Source organism: Pisolithus orientalis (assembly GCF_024613125.1).
Source record: "Pisolithus orientalis strain OTSU chromosome Unknown F5J12scaffold_23, whole genome shotgun sequence".
NCBI lineage: Eukaryota > Fungi > Basidiomycota > Agaricomycetes > Boletales > Pisolithaceae > Pisolithus > Pisolithus orientalis.
Window position 1 is genome coordinate 469,612 of NW_026260804.1, and position 23,699 is coordinate 493,310.

At 50.7% G+C, this 23,699-nt stretch overlaps 11 protein-coding genes across 11 annotated transcripts; 5 read left to right on the top strand and 6 right to left on the bottom strand.

Moving 5' to 3' along the window:
* Nucleotides 1–1,503: 1,503 nt before the first annotated feature.
* On the bottom strand, nucleotides 1,504–3,146 carry F5J12DRAFT_240348 (uncharacterized protein). The gene is made up of 3 exons (XM_051738546.1): nucleotides 2,331–3,146; nucleotides 2,210–2,266; nucleotides 1,504–2,159 (listed from the first exon to the last, which is right to left on the bottom strand). The coding sequence occupies exons 1-3, from the start codon at nucleotides 2,899–2,901 to the stop codon at nucleotides 1,762–1,764; spliced, it is 1,026 nt and encodes a 341-aa protein (XP_051598335.1). The 5' UTR covers nucleotides 2,902–3,146; the 3' UTR covers nucleotides 1,504–1,761.
* On the top strand, nucleotides 3,074–6,625 carry F5J12DRAFT_240354 (chloride channel). Its single transcript, XM_051738547.1, has 18 exons — nucleotides 3,074–3,315; nucleotides 3,361–3,386; nucleotides 3,445–3,609; nucleotides 3,662–3,867; nucleotides 3,917–4,069; nucleotides 4,120–4,234; nucleotides 4,284–4,375; nucleotides 4,427–4,504; nucleotides 4,559–4,666; nucleotides 4,715–4,932; nucleotides 4,983–5,156; nucleotides 5,207–5,387; nucleotides 5,448–5,571; nucleotides 5,622–5,687; nucleotides 5,739–5,846; nucleotides 5,894–6,093; nucleotides 6,144–6,208; nucleotides 6,268–6,625. Exons 1-18 carry the CDS (start codon nucleotides 3,245–3,247, stop codon nucleotides 6,482–6,484), a joined length of 2,367 nt encoding a protein of 788 aa, XP_051598336.1. The 5' UTR covers nucleotides 3,074–3,244; the 3' UTR covers nucleotides 6,485–6,625.
* Nucleotides 6,626–7,107: 482 nt separating this feature from the next.
* Nucleotides 7,108–9,392, bottom strand: F5J12DRAFT_784161 (SET domain-containing protein; the record flags this gene model as incomplete). The annotated part of the gene is made up of 8 exons (XM_051742981.1): nucleotides 7,108–7,389; nucleotides 7,458–7,683; nucleotides 7,749–8,038; nucleotides 8,143–8,214; nucleotides 8,346–8,735; nucleotides 8,786–8,847; nucleotides 8,928–9,219; nucleotides 9,276–9,392. 8 exons carry the CDS (start codon nucleotides 9,390–9,392, stop codon nucleotides 7,108–7,110), a joined length of 1,731 nt encoding a protein of 576 aa, XP_051598337.1.
* Nucleotides 9,393–9,477: 85 nt separating this feature from the next.
* Nucleotides 9,478–10,958, top strand: F5J12DRAFT_928378 (uncharacterized protein; the record flags this gene model as incomplete). Its single annotated transcript, XM_051749440.1, has 3 exons — nucleotides 9,478–9,613; nucleotides 9,663–10,099; nucleotides 10,156–10,958. Exons 1-3 carry the CDS (start codon nucleotides 9,528–9,530, stop codon nucleotides 10,956–10,958), a joined length of 1,326 nt encoding a protein of 441 aa, XP_051598338.1. The 5' UTR covers nucleotides 9,478–9,527.
* A 247-nt stretch (nucleotides 10,959–11,205) lies between these two features.
* On the bottom strand, nucleotides 11,206–12,973 carry F5J12DRAFT_843618 (putative E2-like enzyme). Its single transcript, XM_051746220.1, has 7 exons — nucleotides 12,924–12,973; nucleotides 12,836–12,871; nucleotides 12,738–12,783; nucleotides 12,634–12,688; nucleotides 12,154–12,579; nucleotides 11,956–12,067; nucleotides 11,206–11,901 (listed from the first exon to the last, which is right to left on the bottom strand). Exons 1-7 carry the CDS (start codon nucleotides 12,936–12,938, stop codon nucleotides 11,488–11,490), a joined length of 1,104 nt encoding a protein of 367 aa, XP_051598339.1. The 5' UTR covers nucleotides 12,939–12,973; the 3' UTR covers nucleotides 11,206–11,487.
* Nucleotides 12,738–14,075, top strand: F5J12DRAFT_240583 (uncharacterized protein). Its single transcript, XM_051738548.1, has 2 exons — nucleotides 12,738–13,562; nucleotides 13,678–14,075. The coding sequence occupies exons 1-2, from the start codon at nucleotides 12,954–12,956 to the stop codon at nucleotides 13,747–13,749; spliced, it is 681 nt and encodes a 226-aa protein (XP_051598340.1). The 5' UTR covers nucleotides 12,738–12,953; the 3' UTR covers nucleotides 13,750–14,075.
* Nucleotides 14,076–14,122: 47 nt separating this feature from the next.
* F5J12DRAFT_723559 (uncharacterized protein) lies at nucleotides 14,123–14,344 on the bottom strand (the record flags this gene model as incomplete). Its single annotated transcript, XM_051741464.1, has 1 exon — nucleotides 14,123–14,344. A coding segment is annotated over one exon (222 nt), but the record flags the coding sequence as incomplete, so codon positions are not given.
* A 259-nt stretch (nucleotides 14,345–14,603) lies between these two features.
* On the top strand, nucleotides 14,604–15,877 carry F5J12DRAFT_843638 (Prefoldin subunit 4). Its single transcript, XM_051746221.1, has 6 exons — nucleotides 14,604–14,785; nucleotides 14,943–14,988; nucleotides 15,110–15,189; nucleotides 15,282–15,349; nucleotides 15,447–15,665; nucleotides 15,720–15,877. Exons 1-5 carry the CDS (start codon nucleotides 14,768–14,770, stop codon nucleotides 15,637–15,639), a joined length of 405 nt encoding a protein of 134 aa, XP_051598342.1. The 5' UTR covers nucleotides 14,604–14,767; the 3' UTR covers nucleotides 15,640–15,665; nucleotides 15,720–15,877.
* Nucleotides 15,878–15,879: 2 nt separating this feature from the next.
* Nucleotides 15,880–20,089, bottom strand: F5J12DRAFT_843647 (Muskelin N-terminus-domain-containing protein). Its single transcript, XM_051746222.1, has 11 exons — nucleotides 19,839–20,089; nucleotides 19,434–19,609; nucleotides 19,266–19,365; nucleotides 18,458–19,165; nucleotides 18,206–18,372; nucleotides 18,091–18,149; nucleotides 17,816–18,023; nucleotides 17,135–17,692; nucleotides 16,971–17,024; nucleotides 16,693–16,889; nucleotides 15,880–16,667 (listed from the first exon to the last, which is right to left on the bottom strand). The coding sequence occupies exons 1-11, from the start codon at nucleotides 20,052–20,054 to the stop codon at nucleotides 16,165–16,167; spliced, it is 2,946 nt and encodes a 981-aa protein (XP_051598343.1). The 5' UTR covers nucleotides 20,055–20,089; the 3' UTR covers nucleotides 15,880–16,164.
* Nucleotides 20,090–20,111: 22 nt separating this feature from the next.
* Nucleotides 20,112–21,874, bottom strand: F5J12DRAFT_843656 (heme peroxidase). The gene is made up of 9 exons (XM_051746223.1): nucleotides 21,526–21,874; nucleotides 21,418–21,466; nucleotides 21,274–21,355; nucleotides 20,931–21,201; nucleotides 20,786–20,868; nucleotides 20,653–20,730; nucleotides 20,530–20,601; nucleotides 20,393–20,476; nucleotides 20,112–20,345 (listed from the first exon to the last, which is right to left on the bottom strand). Exons 1-9 carry the CDS (start codon nucleotides 21,826–21,828, stop codon nucleotides 20,240–20,242), a joined length of 1,128 nt encoding a protein of 375 aa, XP_051598344.1. The 5' UTR covers nucleotides 21,829–21,874; the 3' UTR covers nucleotides 20,112–20,239.
* A 428-nt stretch (nucleotides 21,875–22,302) lies between these two features.
* Nucleotides 22,303–23,414, top strand: F5J12DRAFT_843660 (uncharacterized protein). The gene is made up of 2 exons (XM_051746224.1): nucleotides 22,303–22,611; nucleotides 22,667–23,414. The coding sequence occupies exons 1-2, from the start codon at nucleotides 22,512–22,514 to the stop codon at nucleotides 23,176–23,178; spliced, it is 612 nt and encodes a 203-aa protein (XP_051598345.1). The 5' UTR covers nucleotides 22,303–22,511; the 3' UTR covers nucleotides 23,179–23,414.
* The last annotated feature ends 285 nt before the right edge of the window (nucleotides 23,415–23,699 follow it).

Sequence of the window (23,699 nt, forward strand, 5' to 3'; positions counted from 1 at the left end):
GATTGGCGTGACTCACATGGCGCGGCGTGCACACCACAGGCCGTACCACTAGGACAACGCCCTATGCAAATCGCGAATGCTTGAGATTGGCGGTGGTCGAATGCTAAAGTCCGTTTATGCCATGCTAACTTGTACAAGGCTCGAGCTTAATGAAGAACCATCCCCCGTTTTTTCTGTGAGCGTGTACATATCTCCTCGTGCATATCGGGGGTGGAGTGCAATTGAATCGAGCCAGGCTTGGAGCGCTCCCCTGTCAGCAATATCACGTTGCAATTTTGGTGTGGTATCAGAAACCCTGTTTCAACCCCAGACACCCAGATTGCAGTAGCTGTACATGGTAGGAATGGCTAAATAGTTTATTCTGCCATCGCACCAGGTCTAGGTTTGTACTAGCGAGTCTGCTTCATGCTGGGCGGTCTTAGGCGCTGTTTATCGCCCTAGAGTAGGTACCATTTAACAAGGGAAAAGAACTCTGAAACGTAGATCCTGCGGCGATTAGCTTTCCAATGCCTGTCTCTTTAAAGTGATGGTGCACATTCGGGGCGGTCCGCTCCTCTGGTCTTGATATGCAGCCAACAACCATTTGATGTGCCACAGGCCCACGATCTCTTGGTTCGGTTGACCGTTTTCAATGCTGTGGCAGAAAGTAATAGGTGTTCTCGACTCCCAAATGCAACGTGGGTGGTATCCGATCGTAGTCGTATGGGTAGACTGGCAAGGGCGTCGCACAGAGACCGGCACTGGGTTATAGGGCCACATACGGTGTCATTGTGAATCCATGTCGGAGATGTGGACCGTCGTACAGCACCGGCTCTCAGTAAGTAACGCGAAACTTAGGTGTCGAGATAGAAAGGGCACGCATCCTGCGGGTAGGCCCACACGGCACGTGGTGACGGGTGGTCGATTTGCCCATTCTGTGCGGGTTCCCGGGAGGCTGAAACCGCAATATAGCGCATCAACTTACAGGGCCGTGTGGACAGTCCACTTGGATTCCATCATCTTCTGATAAGTTGCCCTCCCCCAAGCCGTGACACGGGAGCTAGCCTTCTCTTTTTGCACTGCACATTTTTGTGGCTTCATGTTCGTGCCGTACTCCGGTCCTAATGCGTAGTTTACCTAACACTTCGCCGTTCAGACTATCTTCATTAATTGATTGCGAAAAGCTCCATATGTGAAGATTGGGCATTTATCTTTGAGCACGTGTAGTTTGGAAAATAATACGCTCAGTTGAGATCATCCGGCCAACCACAGCCCCACCACTTGCATATGTACTGTCTTTTGCACAGGTATACGCTTAGTGATCGCAATCGCCAAACCAGCGTCCAAGAACTCACTGGCAAACGTTACTCAATTGACGTTGACATGACAGTGGGACAAGATCGTCCCATCACGCAATCGTCATATACGTATCTCCTTGAATATAGGCTTAGCAAATACAGGCATCTCCTCGGAGTCACCGCAGGTCCATGATAAGAGTCGATTCCCAATTTGGCTGGCGTTGAGCCCTGCTACGCTCCGCAAGTGCAATGCCCATACAGGGCTGATAGGGTCAGGGCGGAGAGCATTGCAGAAGGGAGACAGTCGTGCGCAGTTACATATCCCAGTATCTTGCCAAAGACGCCAGTAGGTACAGGCTTTGATACATGCAGCGTGAGTGAGAGTGATAGTGTTCCTGTGCAGTGTCAGGCAACCGAACAGATTCAACCTAGAATACAAGAAGAGTAAAATAATGTGCCGCCGTGGGCAGTGACGGGAAGCTTGCTAATTGTCATCTCTTGAATTGTCACTGTCATTGTCCTCATTGTCTTGTACAAGGCCTTCAATCTTGACGGTACTAGTCTTGTCAGTATCAGGGTCTTCCAGTTCCCCGTCTTCCCCGAGTTTTTTGTTGGCCTTCGCAAGAATTTTATCAGCGCGATTGAAAATGCCTCCTGTTGGTGCACCACAGGCCAAACACTTTGGGGTCTTGGCATATCGCTTTATGGCACAGGCGGAGCAGTAGTAGTGACCGCACCGAGTCACTACTGGATCCGTGAAGTGCTTCCGGCAGACAAGGCAAGCAAAAGGGACATCTTCAGAGGAGTCCGAGTCGGACTCGGATTCATCAGCCCGTCTCTTAGGGTTCTCCGCTATCTTGTCTAGTTGCCATCCAGCTAGATCTATCGAACAGTTCATTTACTTGACATGTCCGTATTGTAAAAGTACTCACACGTTCCCCGATCGTGCAGAAATTTGCAAGTGTCGCCAAAACCACAGTAACCAGTTTCTGTAAGCAGAAAGTCGGATAGTCAGCGGAGCCCGTCTACACGGGACCTGACGGTGACACTCACCTTTATAATCCTTACAAACGTCAGGTTGGTAATCGACGATCGTGACTGTCCGGATGGTACTCGTACTACGCTGTGGACCCACTCTCATAGCCTTAGGCACCTCCTGATTCTTCTTTATATGACTCCGGTACGCGTTCTGCCCCCTGTATAGACCGTCGTCGGGCGCATCATCGTCACTGCCATTTTGCTCTTCCTTTTCTTTCCTTTGACGCTTTGACGCCATCTCTTCGGCTTCGTCCCCTGCAATGATTTCCATTGCAGTATGTATATGTGATCCAGCGGATGTCCACTTGACGTCGGGACCCTCTCTCGCGGTCGAATCGCAATCGCCATCATCCAAGGTCATTTCATCTTGACGTCTCTGTGCAGCCGTTCGTTTCGTGCCGGCACTCAAAATATTCCCAATCGTTTTGCGAGCAGGGAGAACAACTTCAGTTTTGGTCGCTGAAGACGCCGACACCGCCAGCACAGACGAACTGGATGGTGGCGAAGCAGACCTCTTCCTGGCTGTTGTCGGTCTCGATTTTCCCTTCTTGAAAAAAGGAACTTTGATCTCGTCCGTGGGTGACATGGTGGATCGTCGACAACTGCAGAGGGCTCGTCAAAAGCTCCGTAGTAAATATGGGCCTTGGCTTAGTCATCTGATTAGCAAGCTCGAACTCCAGTATGTGTGTAGATTATTAGACATTAGATAGCAGGACAGCTGGTGATGAATATTCAGTTACCTGTTGCGCTGTAGACCACCTCATCAACTGTGCTTCTTAAGATTCCGCTAGGCTGAGCAGTGGCAGATGCGTAACGTTGCAAGCCGACGACCGTGCTACGTACATTTTCGTGTCACGTGAAGTCAGACACCGGTGGTTGCCTATCCTCTTAATTCCATAGGACTGCGTCGTATACTACTTGTTGCCTTCATGGCTCCTGAAGCCATTACTTTTCGAGGGCGACAAGATGGAGAAGAGTACGAGGAGCTGGAACAAATACGGTAGGTCATTTCTCCTGCGCCACGACTCCACTTATGATTGTGCAGACGTTACGAGGACTTCACAACCATAGGTATATCATTGGGAGCTTGACGCGTATTCTTCGTCTTCACTCTGTTCCCGATTTTTAGACTGGATACAAGAATCAATCGCGGAAAGAAATCGACGGATACGCGAGGAGCGAGCGCGTTCAGCTTGTCGTGGGCCACGAGGTGAAATTACACCTGCTTGGGTATGGTCGCAATTCCAAAGATTGCTAAGTGCTGGGGAGTCGGCATTTGTCATGACGTTGGTCGGTCAGTGTTTCATACGTTGTATGGATCAACCGGTACCGAGTCCTTGCTGTAGGCGTTATCATCGGCATTAACGCTGCTCTGATATCCATTGTGACAAAATGGCTTTCTGACATAAAAATGGGATACTGTGCCGATGGTTGGTGGTTGAACCAGCAGTTCTGTTGCTGGGAGGTTGACAGCGACGAGGAATTTTGCCCATCCTGGCACCCTTGGAGCACCGTGACCGCAGCACGATGGCTATTGTACGTTATCTTCGCGGTGTGTTCCTTTTTCAACTTCTACTATCCAACCTTAATCAAATCTGTAGGGTGTGTTTGCATTTGTTGCAGCTCATCTGGTTCGCACCATGGCAAAGTATGCTGCTGGGTCAGGGATCTCGGAAATCAAGTGCATCCTTGCAGGTTTCGTAATGCAAGGATTTCTTAGTTTCTCGACGTTGGTCATCAAAAGTATAACCTTGGTACATCTCCTAGTTGTTCTCATCCTTGCGTACGTACTGAACGGCAATAGCCGCTTGTCATTGCTTCTGGCCTTTCTGTTGGCAAAGAAGGTCCGTCTGTTCATGTGGCCTGCTGCATTGGCACCGCCGTTGCCAATTGGTTCCAGAAATTCTCTCGGAGCCAAGGTAACTTTAACTTTCTATGTGAAGTGCCCATCCTAGTGACGTAGTCCAGGTAAGATGAGGGAGGTCATTACGGCCGCTAGCGCAGCCGGGGTGGCTGTTGCTTTCGGCTCGCCTATAGGCGGGGTCTTGTTTTCAATAGAGGTAATGTTCGAACCAGACAAATTTACCGTGATACTATCACCGCCCTCCCAGGAAATGAACCATATTTTCCGGATCAAAACCATGTGGCGCAGTTTTGTCTGTGCGTTGGTTGCTACATTTACACTTTCTGTCCGTGAAGCCTCTCACGCTTTGTAACGCACTCTCTCTCATCGTAACTTACAGGTAATGAATCCGTTTCGGACCGGGAAGCTTGTTCTGTTCCAAGTGACCTACAGTCGTAGTTGGCACTTTTTTGAAATCATTTTTTGGGTTATCCTCGGCATATTTGGAGTAAGAAAGCTCTCTACCCCCTTGTCCACTGTGTTAATCGGTAACCAGGGACTTTATGGTGCCTTTGTAGTGAAACTAAACATGCAAGCCGCCGCCTTTCGCAGGAAACACTTGGCAAACCATGGGGTGGCAGAGGCCGTTGTCCTCGCCGTGCTCACGGCGATGGTTGGATATTTCAATCGATTCCTACGTATCGATATGACCGAAATGATGTCGATACTATTCCGGGAGTGCGAGGGTGGCGGAGATTACAACAACCTGTGCCAGTACGTGCATTACACTCGCTCTTCTGCATTCGTTATGAGAACCTCCATAGGCAATCAGTGCAGTGGTCCATGGTTAACTCCCTTCTCCTCGCCACTATTATAAGGATGGGATTTCTAGTCATATCCTATGGTTCAAAAGTTCCCGCTGGAATTTTTGTTCCATCCATGGCGATCGGTGCTTCTTTTGGCCGGATGGTGGGTATCATTGTTAAGGCCATATACTTGTACGACCCTTTTCCTCCACTGTTTACGAATCCCTCATGACCTTACCTAGAACGAATCAACAGTCAGGAATTTTCAGTTCTTGCGACCCTGACTTGCCATGTATCACGCCTGGCACGTACGCTCTTCTCGGTGCTGCTGCGGCTCTGAGCGGGGTGATGCGAATTACGGTTACCGTTGTCGTCATCATGTTTGAACTTACTGGTGCCTTGACATATATTTTACCTACGATGGTGAGTTCAACACGTTTTGCAACTACGGAGTAGTGGGATATCTGTGCACTTTCCCAACAGATTGTGATTCTCGTCACCAAAGCTGTCGGTGACCTCATTGGAACACGCGGGATTGCTGAGGAAACGATTCGATTCAATGGTTACCCCATTTTGGAGCAGGAAGATCATTCTCTGGACGTTGCAGGTGCGTCAGGTCACCAGTAGTACCGGTGACTGCACTGAACTATATCCTAGTATCAGAAGTCATGAAAAAGGATCTAACTGTCCTATATGCCTCGGGAATGAGGGTCCAGGACGTTGGCAAGTAGTCATTTCCGTTGGGTGAACTTCGGGTTTATCGTTGATTCTCAGAACAAATACTTTCCTCGACTGATGTCAAAGGCTTCCCTATCGTCGCATCAAAATCATCATGCGTTCTTTCTGGTTACATTGGGCGTCCAGAGCTACGTTATGTACTCGGTAGGGTTTCAATTAGAATTGCAGAACTCGTCTCAACATTATAGTAGATCAAGCGCAGCATATGGGTGACATTACGCCTGAGTCCGAATGTTCTTTTGATCGACAAGGCTCCACGGATCAAGTTGACCATGTTCTGTCTAACGTGGCGTCTGGCTCCGCGCTGGGTGCTGAGGAAGAGGTTGCTGCGGAACTATTGGAGACGACAGCGTCAAATGATGTCCTCAAGTTATGGCCTTGGGTAAATCAGGCGCGTTTCACTCACTGTTTGCCTTTCTGAGCTTGCTGAAACTTTCCAAGACACCACTCACGGTTCCTATGCGATTGCCCCTTGAGATCGTCATGCAACTTTTCAAGCGGATGGGGTATGTTACTAGTCGCTTTCGATACAGAGGTGAATCCTGACGGACTCTACTTTGTCTAGTCCTCGTGTTATCCTCGTCGAAGACCGGGGCAAGTTGACAGGCCTAGTAACTGTAAAGGATGTCTTACGTTTCAATGCGGCCGCTCAGGGTTCAGGGGGGGATCGACGGTGGGATAGTGGTGAATTTGAAGAAATTCTCGAGGTCCTGTGGAACTGGCTAGCGGGTGTTGCAGAAACTGCCGTCGAACGATGGAGAAGTATATTTCGACTGCACTAGTGGAATGTACATATGGTGCTGCCAGCAAATACTCGTTTTGTCTGCCTCGTTTTCTCCGTTACCGTGCGTGCGGCAGATTGAATTGACAAATCTATCTGAACAAGCACACTTACGAACGTACTACCACTGCAGAGATACCAGACAATTACGATTCGAGTTGGGCTGTGCAACACCTGGCGCGTGCGAGCAACACTTCGACTACCCTGTTTTCCCATGTCAAGGATTACTGTAGAAAAACATGCTTATGTTTCATTACCGTGGACCACCTCACTCACTATCACGGTGCCACAGATCCGATCACACGCACACGACAATTCCAATTCAACGGATCTCTTTGAGCAGCACATACACATGACACACACACTTTTCAATAGCATAACGAGAGCTCCCACAAATATATACTCTTATCCAAATTGAATGAATCATATTGAAACTTCTAAGAGGATGTGAACTGCAAGATATGGTAAGATGATATGTCGTTAGAACCAAGCCCGCTATGAAAAAGAAGAAAAAAAAGCCTTCAACCGCTAGTAATTCTTTTTTCGCGCAGGACCAGTAATGGCTATAGGGCTAGATGAGGATGGGGACGATATACAATAATGAGTCATACAACCGTGTGCCGCTCACTGCCGTGCTCTTTTTTGGGAACGTCCTGAACCAGTACTTGGACCAGCGCAGTCGCGTTTTCTACTTGGCCGGTCTTTGCCGCTTTCTTTCTTTCTTCCTTTCGGATTATCACTGGTCTTGGCAGGGTCTTCGATTCTCGCTTGATCGAGCAGCGCATGAAGGATGTTTACTGCACTCTCCCGTGCAGCACGCAAAATCCGCTTTTCACCCAGCCGAACAATAATGGCGTGTCTTTTGTTTGTAGTGAGAGAAGCCGAGGTGAGGAGTTGCTCGTCGTCCTAGGGGGGGCGGGGGGCATTGTTAAGTTGTAACGACGAAACGGCACGCAAATTAGGCTCGCCTCTACACTCCCCCCTGCATACATCCCTTCCTTCCTCTTCAGCACCTCCGCGAGCACGCTCAGTACTTTGGGGTCAGAATGTTTACCCTTCGGCGGCTTTCCTTTGGTACGGATGGCAGCAAAGTCGGCACTCGGCAGAAGGAGAGCAATGAAAGCCGTAAGTTCACGAGGGAACTGGTAAGGTGCTGACGAACACGAGTTGAAGCAACCCTGGTAGGAAAGAACGAACGAACTAAACAAGTCATAGTGATTAGAAGCGACAGATGATACGAATGGCTCAAAATTAAGCAAACGTACTCATCACCCCCCTCGTCCAACCACCACTCAATCCGGTCCGTTGTATCCTTTTCTCCCTGTTCCTTTGTCGCCCACTGCAAACAGGCGACGTCAACGACCAAATCCGCCTTAATCTCTACGACATCCGAAGGGTTGCCAAGCACATTTACGGTAACTTCAACTTCCGGGGAAAGATTACCCACTGGAGTCGAAGCCGCCCTCTTCTCGGTGTCTACGTTCAGGGGGACGAGATCAACATAACCATACCGTCGTAACAGGTTCGAATTGGGCAGGTCCCCATAAGTATTAAACTATGAGACCAGTCGTTTGATTGGGCGATAGAGCATCAAACGCAAGGGGGGGTAAAGAATAGAGTAAGGTAACAAATAGTTTTGAAGCAGGTCTACTGACGTACGATTTGTTCTCCCCTTTTGACGGGTTTCGTCGTTGCCATTCGGAGCATGTGAGGCTCGTAGAAAAGTTTTGCCTACATTACCCCATGACCATATGCGTGAAATGGGCATTGATGATGGTCGCGAACGCAACAGTCGGGAGAATGAGATTAAGGGGAACAAGCCATTCAGTGAAGTAGCTACCATGTGCAACGTGATGACATACGTTTTCACTTCGCCACCTTGCGTTCAGCAAATCTGCCATTGGCACCATCGCAACGTCTGAAGGGTCGTCTTCGTCGTCATCGGTGTCGTCATGATCGTCTAGGTGAAGGTTGCCCTCGCTACCTGTGACTGGTTCGTCGACATCCATCGCACTTCCAAGAGAAGTGTTAGCACGATTGTCCATATCGTCAGAGATGGGGCCCTCAGGCTCCCTCTCGGACTCATGATCGTTAACATCCCCGCCGCCGAGGTTTTGTTCATCCGGATCGTCATCGTTTGTCCATTTGCTGATGGTGAAACTCCTCGAAAGGATGCGGCTCCCGGCGCGATGGTAGGCATCAAGGGTATACCATGGAGAGAGGTGAGACGGTGGAAAGAGCGAAGGAGCCGACTTCCACGATAGATCAGACCGTGAGCGTCGAGCACTATGCACATACGTACTTCAACAGCAGGGAGAAGGGTCTCGTGATATGCACGCTCGGCATCCTCCCGGCCTATTTTGTCTGCACCACACGTATGCCAGCGTCAGTATGTCACACGTATGGCCAGGACGCGCAATACGAGTAAAGTGTGCATGACAGACCTACCACAGCTGTCCCCTTCAATTCTTGGAGGTCGTCTTCACTCCAAAACATAGGTGTATGAAAGGTCATGGGGAGAGTGCGCATGTAAGGGGACCATTTGGCGGCTCCAGGTATGCACGGCACGTCTTCATGCGCACGAGCATCCTCCCACATCATGCAGAGGATCAAGCCGACCCAGTTTTTGTGTAATTTATGAGCACGCCATTTGTCGATGCCAAATAGGAGTGGGAGGGGGGATGTACGAGTAGAGAGAGTCAGCGAGCGTGGAAGGGTAAAGAGAGTGTGATCGGCCTGCCAGTTGTAATGTCGGTGAACGGGCCACCTGCGAAGCATTAAAAAAAACGCACGGGGATATCAGAGAGTGCGACGGCGCCGCGACCACTTCCAGGGAACTCAGTGATGCCCAGTACACGGCGATCGACAGTGCCGCCGTTGGCCTGAAACCAGTCGAAGAAGTCGTCCATGGCTGCAGAACGTGTACAGCCGCTCGCAGTGACTGCGGTATTTCTAGGACGACGTCAGACTCCGGGCCCGGGGCCAGCCAAGACGCCCAGTCGAGACATGCCAATTACAGCCAGCCAGCCCCACCACCGCCAGCCATGATCACCCTCTCGCCAACCCCACCGCAAGACTCGCCTGTCGCCCATCTCAAGGGCATCTTCCCCGATTTCGATGAGGCAGTCATGTACGCTCGATGCTTACTCTTCGCTATTCCATCCTGACCCCCTTCCTAGTATCTCCGTCCTCGAATCCGTCGACAATGACCAGGACCGCGCGTTGGACGTTCTCCTCGGCATGAACGATCCTACATACGTCCCTTCCGCACCATCCCCCGCCATCCAATCCCGACATCCGCACCAGCAGCAACCAGACCTCACCCAGGAAGATCTTGATGCACAACTTGCTCGCAGACTTGCGTCCGAAGAGGAAGAGGCCGCAAGGACTTGGTCGTCTGATCGACAGCCAGGGTGGGGAGGCGTACCGCCACCCCAACAACAACACCAGCAGCAAGCCAGTTACCAGGCATATCAGCCTAGAAGGAGCAGTGATCGCGACTCAGGCAGCTGGACTGATTGGAGGACTGGACAACATCGGACTTCACAACCTCCAGGGCAGGGACAAAGGGATACTATGGCAGAGTTTCAGGAGGGATTCTATAAGATCGCAGAAAGTAAGTCTTCCGCCGTCCCTTCGAACCGTGTTGACCACCCTAACTCTCGAGTTTAGCCGGCAAGAGAACCTTTAGTACGATCGTCTCCAAAGTCAAAGCTAAGATGCAAGAGTTCGACCAAGGCAGCGGGCTTGGCTCTGGGAACGCTAGCACCAATGCTTATGGTGCTCATGACCCAAACCTCCAGAGTACCCCGGCTCAGGGTTACACTCACTCATCACCTTACAGTGCTGGTAGATCCACCACTTCCTGGAGTGGAGGCCAACCCCGTTCAAACACGTATGCGTCCGCCTCGCCAACTTTCGCCCCGCCAATTCCTCCCATCGATACACGACCCAATACCAGGACACGTACGCCTACTCCACCTGTTGTGAGAGGTTACGATCTGTCCGATCCTGCCGAGGGCGGTGTATCACCCCGAGCTCATACACCCCCACCCCCTTTTCCTAGCGAACACATCACAATGGGGAGTTCAGGAGCTGAGGGTGAACCCCCATTGTCTGCACTTCCAACTTCGCCGGACCACGCACCACCTGGCGCGTTCCCGTTGAGGTCCGGCAGCCCAACGCCCTTCACTGCATCGTCGCAGCCACGTGGCTCCACTTCTGGACCCGGTGCTGTTCCGGTGTCGGGGATGCTACCGAGTTCAGGACCGCAGGGAGCTGAGGGCACAGTACCACGCTCCAACGTTGAATTTAGTAAACTTGGTCTTCTCCCGAAACGGCCCGTTTCGCTGGTAAGGCCGTTGTCACCGCCCGCAGCGGCTGCAGGTGGTCGTAGTTACGCACCTGCGCAACGGAAAGAGAGTAGCGATGATGAACTGGAGTACGTCGAGAATCCATTCGAAGACCAGCATTGATTATGGCAATTCGACTTACCGGGAGATGCATGGTTAACGTGTTGGAATGCATATGATATAGATGTAGAGTTACCTGCTATGTAGTACCTTTGTAGTTCGTATTCCAGCGTATGACATGCCGTCTAGTTGTTGGCTTCCTTCGCTCCACACGTCTTGGGCCTAGTCTATTTAATCATGCCTGTATCATACAGAGTGTCCCTCCAGATCGGTCACTTCTTCCGTCGGACCAAGTCTAGAATCTGGATAGCTTGTGTGCATCAAAGCTTTTTCTGAAGTCGTTGAAACCTCGGGAAGAAAACAGTACATGGCTCTACATCTATGGTACATGTAGTGGCTAGCAGCTCAAAGTGACGACGTTGTAAACAACTGGTCTGCAACGGTCGACTGTTTAATTAACCAGAAATCAAGTGTACATTCGTCTCACAGCGAGACCCAGCGGGGGTATACCGCACGCCTCAAGCTTACTTTGACTCCATCATTACCTTCCACCTGCATGCCTCGCTACTAACACCCAACTGCCAACCCACCTTCAAAAAGATGTCGTGGAGTCGACTTCGATCGTAGGCACGATAGACGCGATGAACTTCAAAAACACAACGAGATAGAAGTCCACTCTCATAGCCTCGGGCTGTTCGTCTTCCTCGTTCGCTGAGCTCTTATCCTTGCTGCTGTCTTCTTTGGAACTCTTCCGCCCAAACGTCCACTTTTTCTTGCTACTGCTATCTTTGCTGCTTCCATCTTTCTTGCGAGCAGCCAGCTGTTCCTCCACGCCTGCGTTCATGCGTTCAATCACTTTCTTCATGACACTCGCATGCTTGCAGGGGTGCACAGATGCAGCCTGGAGCGTTGTAGAGTGTGGGAAGGCTTCAATCGTAACAGTCTTGAGGGCATGGTCAGCAGACACGTCTTGGAAGATCTGCACGGGCGTCAGGGGATTACGATTCTGTGTAGTATATGTCATGCCAATATACTTCAGATGAAGTGTGATGGGACGTGCCTCGTCGTAGCCATTTAACCAGATCCGCGGCGTCTGATAGTATTTATCATATGTGATCATGACGTCGTAGGTTCGTACTTGAAGCAGATTCCCCTTCGCCGCTTCAACTTGACTACAGCGTATCCATGTTCAGAGAAAGTGAAATGCAAGTGCGCGCCACTTACCTGGCATCAATGACTCCACCTGATGACAGCACACCTAGCCTTGGGCGGGGGGCCGGCAGTCGCCTCGTCATCTCCCGCTTCAAGGCCTTCCTCCTCCATGTCCGGAATGTCATCTATATCTGGTGTCTCTCCCACCGTTGCACCGGCTGAAGAAGTAAGGGACACGTTTCCCATGGCAGTTGCGAGCTGATCGTGGTCACCATCTAAATCAGGTATATCGTCGATTTCGCCTGGGTTCGCAGCAGAGTCGGCAGTGTCTTTACGTCCTGCGTGGGTCTCGACCCACTCGTCTGTGAGCCCGGATGAGGGGTCACCGAAAGAAAGCAAGCGTTCCGCATCTTCGTCTGCATCGGTGTAAGCGAGAGACTGTGCGCGTCGGAGACAAGCGACGCCGCGTGTGACCAGATATTGTTTATCGGCGGGGAGATAATCGCGGGCTTTGGACGCGTCGCCTTTCTCCCTGAGTTGCGTTGATGACAGGGATACGGTTTTGACAGGGATCGCAAGGACTTACCACTGCCAGACGGGAAATTTGTACGTCAGGAAATCGCCTGCAGCGACGAATTCCTCTGTGGCGAATTGTCAACAAGGATCCATTGCGCCAAGACTGAGACAGACCCGGAGTTATCCTTCCGTGTTCTTTGAACTTGCTCTCCTTGAGTACCTGACCGACGACGTTGGGTTGGGGCAAGATATGACAATGCTGGGGTACGCACGGGACTGATGTAGTCGCGGATTGCCCAGTATTGTTGCTGATACCGTAGGTGAACGACGGTGATATGATGCAGGACCAGTTGTACTTGCCTGGAACGTGTGCATTGTCAACCGTCAATTATGAGATGTGCAGAGACAAGGAGCACAGATCAGCCATCGATGTCACCTAATCTAGTCAACCACGTGCTCGTGCACTACTACACCACAATACTAGCACCCGGGCCCTTCTTCCTCTCTTTCCTCCGCCGTTTCTTGTCAGTCTTACTATCAGCGTCGTCTCTGTTCGCGGGCGTTGGGTCTGGCACTCCGTCACCCATCTTTTTCTTCGCTTTCTTGTCATCCCCCCCATTGACACCGCCTTCCGTTTCTGCCTCACCCCGCTTTCGCTTGTTCGAATTATCTTCCGCCATCGCTGTTTTGATGTCGGACTGCACGGTCTCCTTTTTGGGCTTCTCTATCTCTCCATCCTGCTTCTCCGGAGACTTCACCTGCTCCTCAGCTTCCACCTCCTTTACCGTGCCAGTAGTGGACGTGTCTTTGCGTTTCTTCTTCTTGCTCTGTTTTTTCTTCGGGCCTTCATTATTATCCTGTTGGGGCGCCGTCTTCGAGTCGTCAACATCCATAGCAATGTCCTCCTTCGCACACTTCTCATCGCCCTCCACGACTGCAGTAGTCGTATTAGGAACCTTCTGTTTGTTCTTTTTCTTCTTCTTCTTCTTCGACTCCTTCGCCCCCGTCCCTTCTCCTCCCTCAACCTCCGCCTTGAGGTCGGCCTTCAAATTTACGTCTTTCGCAGCGACATCCTCCGATTTTTCTATCTTCTCCTCTCTTTCATTGTCCCTCTGCAATTTTTGATCAGTGGCTTCGGCGGCTTTTTCGGGGGATGATGGAGCAGGTACGGATGCTAGATCAGTGATGGTGGCAGACGTTTCCGATTTCAGAGTGTCCTGACGTCCAACAGTGGCTAAATACAGATGTGGCAGTGGACTGAATACGTAGATTACCCACCTTATTATCAGTGGTGTTTTTCGACTTGGACTTTTTTTCTCTCCGTTTCTTGTCCTTGGATTTTCCAGCCGACATTGTAGTTGCGGTTGTTTCTTCGGATGAGTTCGAGGGTTTGGGTGGCTCCGAGGCGGCAGAGGCTAATTTTTCGTTAGTGCCATCTCCCTGTTCCTTGGACAGATCTCTGGCTTGCTCGTCGATCTTCATTTGTTCATCGTCACCATTCACCTTGCCCTTTACACGATCTTGTCTTTTGTCCTGCTTCTACACCCAAGCCCTTCAATTCACATTAAATCTCGTCGCCAGATGAAGTGAAAACGTACCGCCTTAGGACCCTTGTACAGGCCCTTCTGGTATTTCTCCCCCTCCGTGATACACGAAGTGTGGCTTTTGAATTCTGCTGGCGCACTGAACGTGGTTGAACAGTCTATACAATCGACGGGGGCATGACATCGCGCATAGTGGGTATCTAGTTTGGGTTTTTTTACAATGTCACCACACCCTGTTTACAACGTGCGGGTGAGTCTCCTGGACTCTTGCAGATGAGAGGTGGTGCATACCGTTACATCTGAGTGAAAAAATTAGAATTTGTATGAAAAAACCTGAGAGGACAGTAACCTACTGAAAAGAAACCATCGACACGACTTGTCGCTTCAGGCAGTCGAAAACGCGTGTTTTTTTTTCTGAGGGCCGCTCTGGAGAAAGAGCGAGAATTAAATTTAGGATATATGTACGCCAACTCGCTTATGTAAGCGTAAGTATGTATTTCATCCGCCAGCGATCTCTTAACATCTTACAGGTCAACGGAGTTGCGCTCAGACGTTTGGAAGTTCGCGAGTTGATCGATCAATTTAAGCTTCGGAAGATCAAAGTTTGAGCAGTCCCACAAGTGCCCGTTGCGTCAGGGATCTGAACCTGCGTTCCCCACCATGAATAACATGCGAGTGGTATGTCTACACGCTAGCTATCACGGGACACAAGTTCACTGACGGATATGAACTAATTCTATCTGTTCTTCCGTATACCTGATCTACTACTACCCCGTAATGGCTCCCTCGACTCGATCACACGCGATGTGTGCATATATGAATGCGGGAAGCATAGCTCGCAGAGGAAGAGGAAACCAGTGATGGAGTCGAAGTTACTTGGGGTAGGTACCCCTTCTCCCCACCCCTACGTCACCACCCACCTGTTACTTTTCCTCGAGTTGGCCCCTGCGTCATGTTTTTGTCTTGTGACGAGTAGTTCTGATCTTATACCCGCACGTTTAGAGGATCAACAGCAAATCAACACATTCGCGAAGTTGAATGCGCGTTTGAAGGGCATTGAAGACAAACTTGAGCAGCTCAAGGTGTATACTATGTTCCGCTCGTATACGCGGTAAAATGATGCACTGACGTCGACTTTTCTACCCGCGTTTCATTGCCCCTTCCTATCCCTCAGCAAGAAAAGGAGGCACTTGACGATCTCTCTACCGAGCTCGAACTAACGGACGAAAACCAAACGGTGCTGTATGTCTGCCTTTCCCCTGGACTCTTTTCTTCCTATATCCCCTGTCCAATATATCTTTTGTTTTTACTTGAAAAAAATACCGAACATAACTCTCAGGTACAAACTCGGCGAGTCTTTTCTGCACCTTCCTCAGCCAGATGCGCTCTTCCGCCTTGAAATCGACCAAGCTTCCGTTTCCTCGCAGCTAGCCAAGCTGGGTGCCGTTGCAGAGGAATGTGAAAGAGGTATGAAAGACCTCAAGGTACGGCTATATGCGAAATTTGGGAAGGCGATCAATCTGGATGAGTAGCGGCTCATTACTGGACGGGAGCTATTGTAGGTCTCGGTGTATTCCATGCATCTCCGCTTGTTCAGACGGAAAACTCTTAGTTTTCTCTCTTAAATCAAATGAAGTGAGGTACTTGTCACCCAGAGTAGCACCGGGGAAAACCTCGTGTGTTGGCCCAGTGTAGTGTCCCAGTTTCAAAAGACAAATAGATGATAGTTCTTTCTTCGCTAGTCCTCATGGTCTTGCACATGAACAGGGAATGAAGGAGTCAAGTGTCGCAAGCACTTCCGTGAATCACAATGACATTGATAACAACGAGCATGCGTTTCTAGTCAAGGTGGTAGGTAGATACTTCAGCATATGTATCTTCGACAGACCGTCCAGGCAGTATTAGAAGGTGAAGCCCGCGTCACGCTAGTGATCGGTGCGAACTGAGCCCGGTGGAAGCAATCAGCGCGTACGATTTGTGCGAAGAGACACGCCGGAGCGACTTGTGCCAAATGCAAGAAAGTTAAACCAGCGAATTCACGGGAATAACACCAAGTCTCACAGCCCACCCTCCGAATCTACCAAGTCCAGTAAAGAGCCCTCGGGCTCCTTCGCATCCGCCTCGACAAACTCCAGCAATCCTTCGAACACTTCTGTCCGCTGGCGAAATCGGTCTGCTGAAAGTGGTTTCGCCCTCGTCTTTGAACCGTCGTGGACGTTATCACCCCCACTCGACGATGCTTCAAGCGGGTCCTCGTCTAACAAGAGAACCGCATGCGAACGCTTCTGTGCACCTGAACGCGTCATTGTTGCGGTTGACAATGGTGCTGGTCCGATTGACTGCGATGTCGACTCTGACCATAGATAATAAGCGGAACCGGAGGTCGGGCCATCTCCGCATGCTTCGACTTCACCCCCTATCCTGCCCCCATCGTCGCCCTCAATTATGCTCGTCCATACAGGTTCCTCTTCTTCTGAAGACTGGGACCGTGTGCGTTTTGTGGGAGGCACGCCCTCTGATCTGGAATTTTTTCTTTCCCGATCTCGTTCTTCACTATCGCCTTCGACATCATCCGCAGCGGACACCACTCCCCTGGTCCCGAAGGGTAGATACGTTCCCGGTAGTGGAGATTCCAAGCGGTGCCACGGCCAGCAAGTGCGCAAGTAGCGACCGGAAGATATCGGCTTCTTCGGAATTGGAGTGGTCCACTGTGTCTGCGACCTCCGTTCGGAGGTAGCGTAAAGCGGTGAGCGGCGTTTCATCTTCACACATCTCACGGAACCTAGCGTCGAAGAGGGGAGGAGCAAGTAACGCGTGAGATAGAGGTGTTGAGACGAGGGTACGAAGAACGAGCAAGACGCACCGTTGCCGTCGAATATGGTACACGGCCCGCCGAACTATTTCTTCCGGCCCAGTCCTACAGCGTATATGCACCGTCAGCACTTTCGTACTTGCGGCAGAAAAGGGCAGTCTTTGGCTGCAAAAAACAGCAGACGAGACCGAGCAAAAAAAGGGCTGAAAGCTCACCTGACTAATGTCATACTCCAAAAGTCGTCTAACCGCAACTCTTGCATTCGTGTCCACGAACGGTGCTCGATGTCTTCTTCATCATTTCTATTTTCGTCTCCCTCCGTCTCCCCATCCCTATAGGTAAGGTCATGTCGATGCCGTGAAGAGCCGGGAGCGGCTCCCTCAAGTTCCATGGGACCTCCCAGAGGCTCAGTCCCGGTACCCTGCCCGTCTCCAGAACTACTGCCATGCTCATTCTCTTCGACCTTCGTCTCTCCTGCGTTTCCACCGTGCAAAAAGGCCTTTCTTGTCTTCTCGTCATACACGACTTGGTGAGCATACCTGGGCCGGGGAGCATCGTCATCCCATTCGCTGTCGCATTCCCCCTCTCTACACTTGAGCATGCTCTCAGTGTCCGTATTGGAGCCCTCCAAGTCCTTACACAGGGGCTCAGGTAGAATCCGTGTCCACGTTCCCGGAACGTTTGGGTGTGTGTATCGGTATACCCAGTTAGGAGCGTCGGCTTTGAGGACGGTAAGTGCCTCTGTTTGTTGAGAACGAGAGAGGCCGCAGAACCTGTGCATGGGCGAGCGGTTGGGTGCGAAGGCGAATCCAGTGTCCAGACCGAGATAGCACATAAATAAAGTATAGGGGTCAATGATCAATGGAATGTAAACAGAAGCAAGAGGGGAAACCTACACGTAAATTTCCTTTAATGTCGGGTCGATCACCGCCCGCTGCGTGAAACAGGCATCTGGCCCGCCTACAGAAGTGAAGTTGGAAAACAACTCTGTGACTGTGTTGCTCTCCGTATCATATGCACACATATCAGACAGATACCGTTCATCCCTCTGTCCAGCAAAAATGAAAAGCGTGTGGGTGAGTGGGTCAAAAACCATGGAATGTCCTGTATCACAAGACTGTAAGTCCAGATTCTACAAGAACAAGGTGAAGGTTGAAGTTCATGGACGCACCAGAGCGTTGGGAAATCGGTGGCTGGATAGAGGAAGGCGGGCCCGAAGTGCTTATGGGTCTGAAAAGAATTGGCGGTCGGTACCAATTACTCCGCATACCATCGCGTGGACATACTGCAATGGCTTCCATTTGCTGGTCCTGACATTATAGCTGTAAAACCCCGAGTACTTGGGTGAATCCCAATCGCCGTTGACCACTCGCCCTCCTGAAAGGTATATCATCTGAGCCTCCGAGTCCATTACCATCTGGTGATCAAATATGAGTTGCGGGCCGCCGGACGACTGCAATCAGAAACAACTCAGTATAGGTCCACGACAAAGCCGACTAACGCGCGGCCGACCAACTATAAAAAGACTGTATACTCACCTCTGTATCGAATGAGAGCAAGTCCCACTTGCCAGCATCCAACCCCCTCGTATGATACCTATAGAACTCAGAGCAAAACGATATGCCTTGTTGATCGTTCGGACTGCGATCTCCTGTTCGGGTGTGTGCTTGTCTCTGGCCCTCCTCCGAAGGAGAACGCGAAGACGAGATTCTCCCTACATCGTCACCGAGCCTACCCAGCACATATAGACATCCCGTTTTCGAGTCACACACCATCTTATGGCACGACCTCGGACCAGGTCCATTTTTCTCCTTGGCCGTGCTCCTACACAGTATTTCCCATCTCCCTGTGCCAATACTGTATGCCCAAAGGTCGTCTAAACTCTTCCTGCCGTCCCACCCTCCAAACAGGTATATCACACCGCGAGACGCATCTAGCGCCATCGCATGACCGCCACGCGCACCAGGTGCATCTCCGTCTGGATCTGCGCCGTGCAGCCGAGTCCAGCGCGCGTGCGGTTGGCAGGAGCAGAGGTACTTGTCGAACAAATGAGCAGAAGCCATTTGTGACAGAACCAACTCGGCTGAGAGAAAGTCGCCCTGGAGCACGAGCGACGAGTGAAGGGCCGTCACGAGGGGATGTTCAAGTTCAAGGCGGGTACGGGCAAGGATGGATGTGTACGGCATGAGCATGCGGCGCTGGCGTAGGTGTTTGAGGATATGTCGCGCGACAACCGTTTCGCGGTACTACGTTCACATTGCAGAACGCCGTACGTCAGTGAACGCGCGGAACGAGTCACATCAGCATGCAGGTCATTGAGAGTACAGATGGTCGTGGCAGACTGACCTCATCGTACCGCGCTCGCACGGATTCCACATATGATGGTTCAACAATACCGGTCACGGAGACATGCCATATCGAGATATGAAAGCTTTGTCCATGGGCACTATCGTGCACGAGACAAAGCACTGATCAGATCACTTGCTCGCCAGCACAGGGCAAAGGTCCACTTACGAAAGAGGAAGAATTTTGACGAAACGTGAGGGAAACGGGAGGCCTGCCTTGTTTGCCCCTAGGATCGCGAAAGACTCTGGTACAGAGTCATCCTTGAGAGTGGTATGTAGCACCTGGATCATGTGTTCCGGGTGTAATCCGACATAGAGTTTGAATTCTTTCATATTACATGGGTGCTCTGGTGGTGTCGTCCGGGGTAGCATCAGTAACCAACAATAAATGAATCGATGATGAGTGCTGGCGTACTTACTTTTATGAAACTAGTAGATAGCATGACAGCAAGGTTGCGCGTTGAGCAATGCCCTCGGAAACCAAGTGGTAATACACACCTTTCCAAATGTAATGTTTTCTAAGCAAGGGTGAACTCTAAATGACACGATGCACCGAGAAAGATACTCAACTGACAACCGCCAGCATGTCTAGACGGAGGAGGATCCATTGCTTCATGCTCGGTGCCTGTTGTGCCCCACTCCATCTGCTAGTTTGATCAAGCGGGCGGTCGACCTTGATATTATCGGCAACGTAGTTGCCACTATGTTCCGAGCTGTCGACGACAGTGTACGAGATGACTTCTGTCGGGAGCCTCGTCGACAAGCTGCTTGCGGATCTGCTTGAAGTCATGTTTTGAGACTAAGACTAGCAAAGCGCCAGTAACGAAAGCGCTTTGTGGCAATCAGCCACGACTCAAGTATTCATACCAGTTCACATGACGAAATATGATGACATCGGTACTCCATACTGTCAGTCAGACACAACATTACAACTGCCAAGTAGACCCTAAAATTGATACAAAAATGCGCCAGTTATCACGCCTTCTGCTCCTCAAGCGTCTTCATAGTCCAGGGCTCCGCTGTCACGAATTGCTGAGGAGGTACACCGAGTTCAAGGAGTTTGGCAAACGCAGCAGAAAAGCTAGTAGAAACATCAGTATACGTTCTCCCATCAAGACATATATGTACTCTTTGAAGAAGAGGTCTTGATCATCAGCATAGGCCTTGGCATATTTCTTGAAGCTCTTGTCCTGAGTCAGGACATAATCCGTCCTGCCCATCCTCTTAGGGTCAAAATATCATATACAAATGTCAAGAAAACACACGGTAACATCATTAAGGATCCAGTTTTCTTGTCCTGAAGTTGTTTGGGACCATTCCACTTCTTCCATACCCACCTATCGATAGATAGTTAACTGGATTAGCTGCCACAACCACACGTGACTTACTTCTCATCGAAGAGAAGTTTGTAAAAGTCATTAGTGAAGGTGGTCGGTGAGAATGTCCAAGGGCCCTCGTAACCGGACCTGTACACACGAGCAGGACTCAGAATACTACCCAAATCGAAAGTGTAATTCCCACCTGTCGGAATGACAACGTCCAAGAGCATGAGCACCAATGAGAGCAACTATATCCTGATCGTTGAAACCCATACGATAGAAAATCTGTGTTCAACAGCGTTTAAGTGGCATGTTTCAAGGGACATAACCAGTCAACTTCAACCCACGTCTCGAATGTGTTGTGCACCCTGAGATGCATCGGGTAGACGACCATCAGGCGTCACATCAGAGGCAAACCCATCGATACGACCGGGACGCCACGGGATTTTGGGACCAGCCATTTCCTGGACGGCAGCGACACCACCAAGAGTCCAGAGATCGCCATAGCTAATCCATGGGTATTCTTGTTTGATCTTTTCCATCACTGCACGAGCGACGTGGAGACCCGCATTGGCCCCGTGCAAGGACTCGGGTTCGAAACGCATCGTTGCGAAATTGCTAAGCGAATGATTATGATCCCAAGCTTACGTTAGCGCAAAGTAATGCGACCGACGTGATTGGTGGGTATACCTTCCACCTGTTCCCAAGTCCTTGTCATGTGTGCCAGAGGCATGCCAAGCAAGACGAAGCACAACGGGCCCAAACGAGCCGTCTGGGACAATGTTTCGGACGCAGTGAGTGGATTAACCTCGCACTGTTTGTAGGAAGGATTACCGTCATAATCGCCTGCATCGTCCAAGACTTCGGCAATGCGGTTGTAGACCTGCTCGCAGTCGTTAAAGGAGGGGCAGAGTTGCACATGAGGTGGATAAGCAAACGCACCTTCTGGTAGTCCTCCTTGGTGGGAGTGAACTTGGCAGCAGCCTTACCCGCCTGAGCAGCAGATTTTACCGCAGTCGCAGCCTCGCGTGAGGCATCAGAGTCAGAATTGTACAAATAATAGCCTGCAGCCGCAGCCGTGAAGGCGGCGATACCGGCGTAGAGAGCTGTGTTTGACTTGGGCGCTGGAGGCGGCCCATTGGTAGTGAACCTTCTGTAGGCGTTTGGCCTGAACTCGGCCCTCCTTGATGAGGCAGAGAATACGGCTCTGCGAACAGGAGCACGGCAAGCAGCAACGAGGGACATGGTTAGTGTTTGTTTGTAACGAAGAGGGAGAAGTCAAAGCAACAAACCCTCGTGGGCAGTGCATATGGTTATGTAATCAGGCTTTCTATTAGCCAGGCAGATCCACCAACTTGATTAAATGGGTTGATTCTATCTGGTTCGAAGCCCTTGGACATGGATATCCATATCTCCCGGCTACCAAAAGAACGCCGAATCATGTGGAGCCAATATGCATTTTTATGGCGGAACGTTTGAACAACTTTTGAAGAACCGAAACTGGCCGGTCGAAGCACTGTTCTGATGTGATGTGCATCGCAATCGTTTGCAGTCATTCTCTGCCAGCTGGATGTGGGCCGGAGGGTCAAACAAGTCCAGATAGCTTCCTAGCATTGCCTCTTGTCAACTCTTCAAGGATTGACAATGATTCCCCCTGAGCTCCGTCCGACGCCGACCCCAAGTCATGGCTGTACACCACACGAACTGCCTCAGCTGCCGTCATCCGTCCGTGATGACTCCGATACACCCGTTTCGATGGTGTTAATTAATATGAGTCTGTATTCGCCTTGGATCAACACCGCTGGAGACAGCCTCTCACAGACGCTGACAGGTGCTCGCAGGGCCGCTCATGTATATAAAATGCTGATTTTTTTTTCTCATACCATCACGCATCTCCCTTTTATTATCACCTCTCGTACACCCTTACCATGAATCCTTACGCAAACCGAGGATGGGCCCCTAACCGGTGGTACCACCCTCAGAGTGACCCGCGTCTCCACGTACCACTCTACTACTGGCCCGTGCCCCGTACGAGTCCATTCCCTTTGACGACGTTGACATTTCTCATCGGCTTTGTCCACAGAAGACCGCCTGCGCCCACAATCCAAATACCCCAACCTCAATCCCATCCTTGCAGTGGACACAACCCTGATCCAATATGACGTTCGCAAAACACCATTGCACGGCATTCTCTTCTCCACGGCTGCGCAGCTCGGCTCTACACTTGCCCTTTCATCGCCGTCAGCTGCCATCCGTATAATATCCCATTCGTTCCCCTGGACACTCGATATCCCGGCACCTGTGACATGCGCAGCCGTGTTTGATGGGTTGCACAAGATGCTCCAGGAACCCTTGGCAGATTCCGAATGGGGGACCGTCTGCATACTTGACAAGTCGCGACGCGAGACGATCGAGAAAGCGGCCAAAGCAAGAGCGGAAAGAGATAAGGAGAAGAAATTGAAGAGAATTGATTGGCTCGGAGATAAGACAGTCTTCAAAGGCCTCGAAAAGGACGACGAATTTGAGAAGAAGAGGCTCTTGCCCGAGATGGCACCGTGTGCCGAGACGTGGGTTGTGAAGTTTGGGAAGCCATAATGGAGAAGTACGTGGAAGCCATGGACCGGTAGGAAGCTTGCTTGATGCACAGGGACATTCACGGGGAGCCCACCAACACCTATCAAAAAGTACCCCTCTTTCCACAATCCACGAAAGTAGGTGTTGGTCACTTAGCAGATACCCGACTTACAAATACTCTGATGGGACCGTGAAATGCGTCGACGAAGATATGTACATTAGATCAGGACTCACCTAGGATTAAATCGTAGTGGTCTTCTCACCCAACTGAGGTAGCAAATGAATTCAGCCGCGTGAGATGTGACGTCAAGTGCCGCTCAAACAACTTGGAGCATGCATGATGCTTTCCAACACTAGATGTACAACCCATTCGGTTTACCTTCCAATGCAACACACACCTGTGCTCGTACAACCAGCATCAGTATAACGTTTCTACAATACTTAGGTATATGTTCGGTGGACTCATATATCGACTCCAAAAGGTACCTGCTTCCTGCACCCTAGAACAATATACTACACATCGCTTCCGATGCACGACTGGC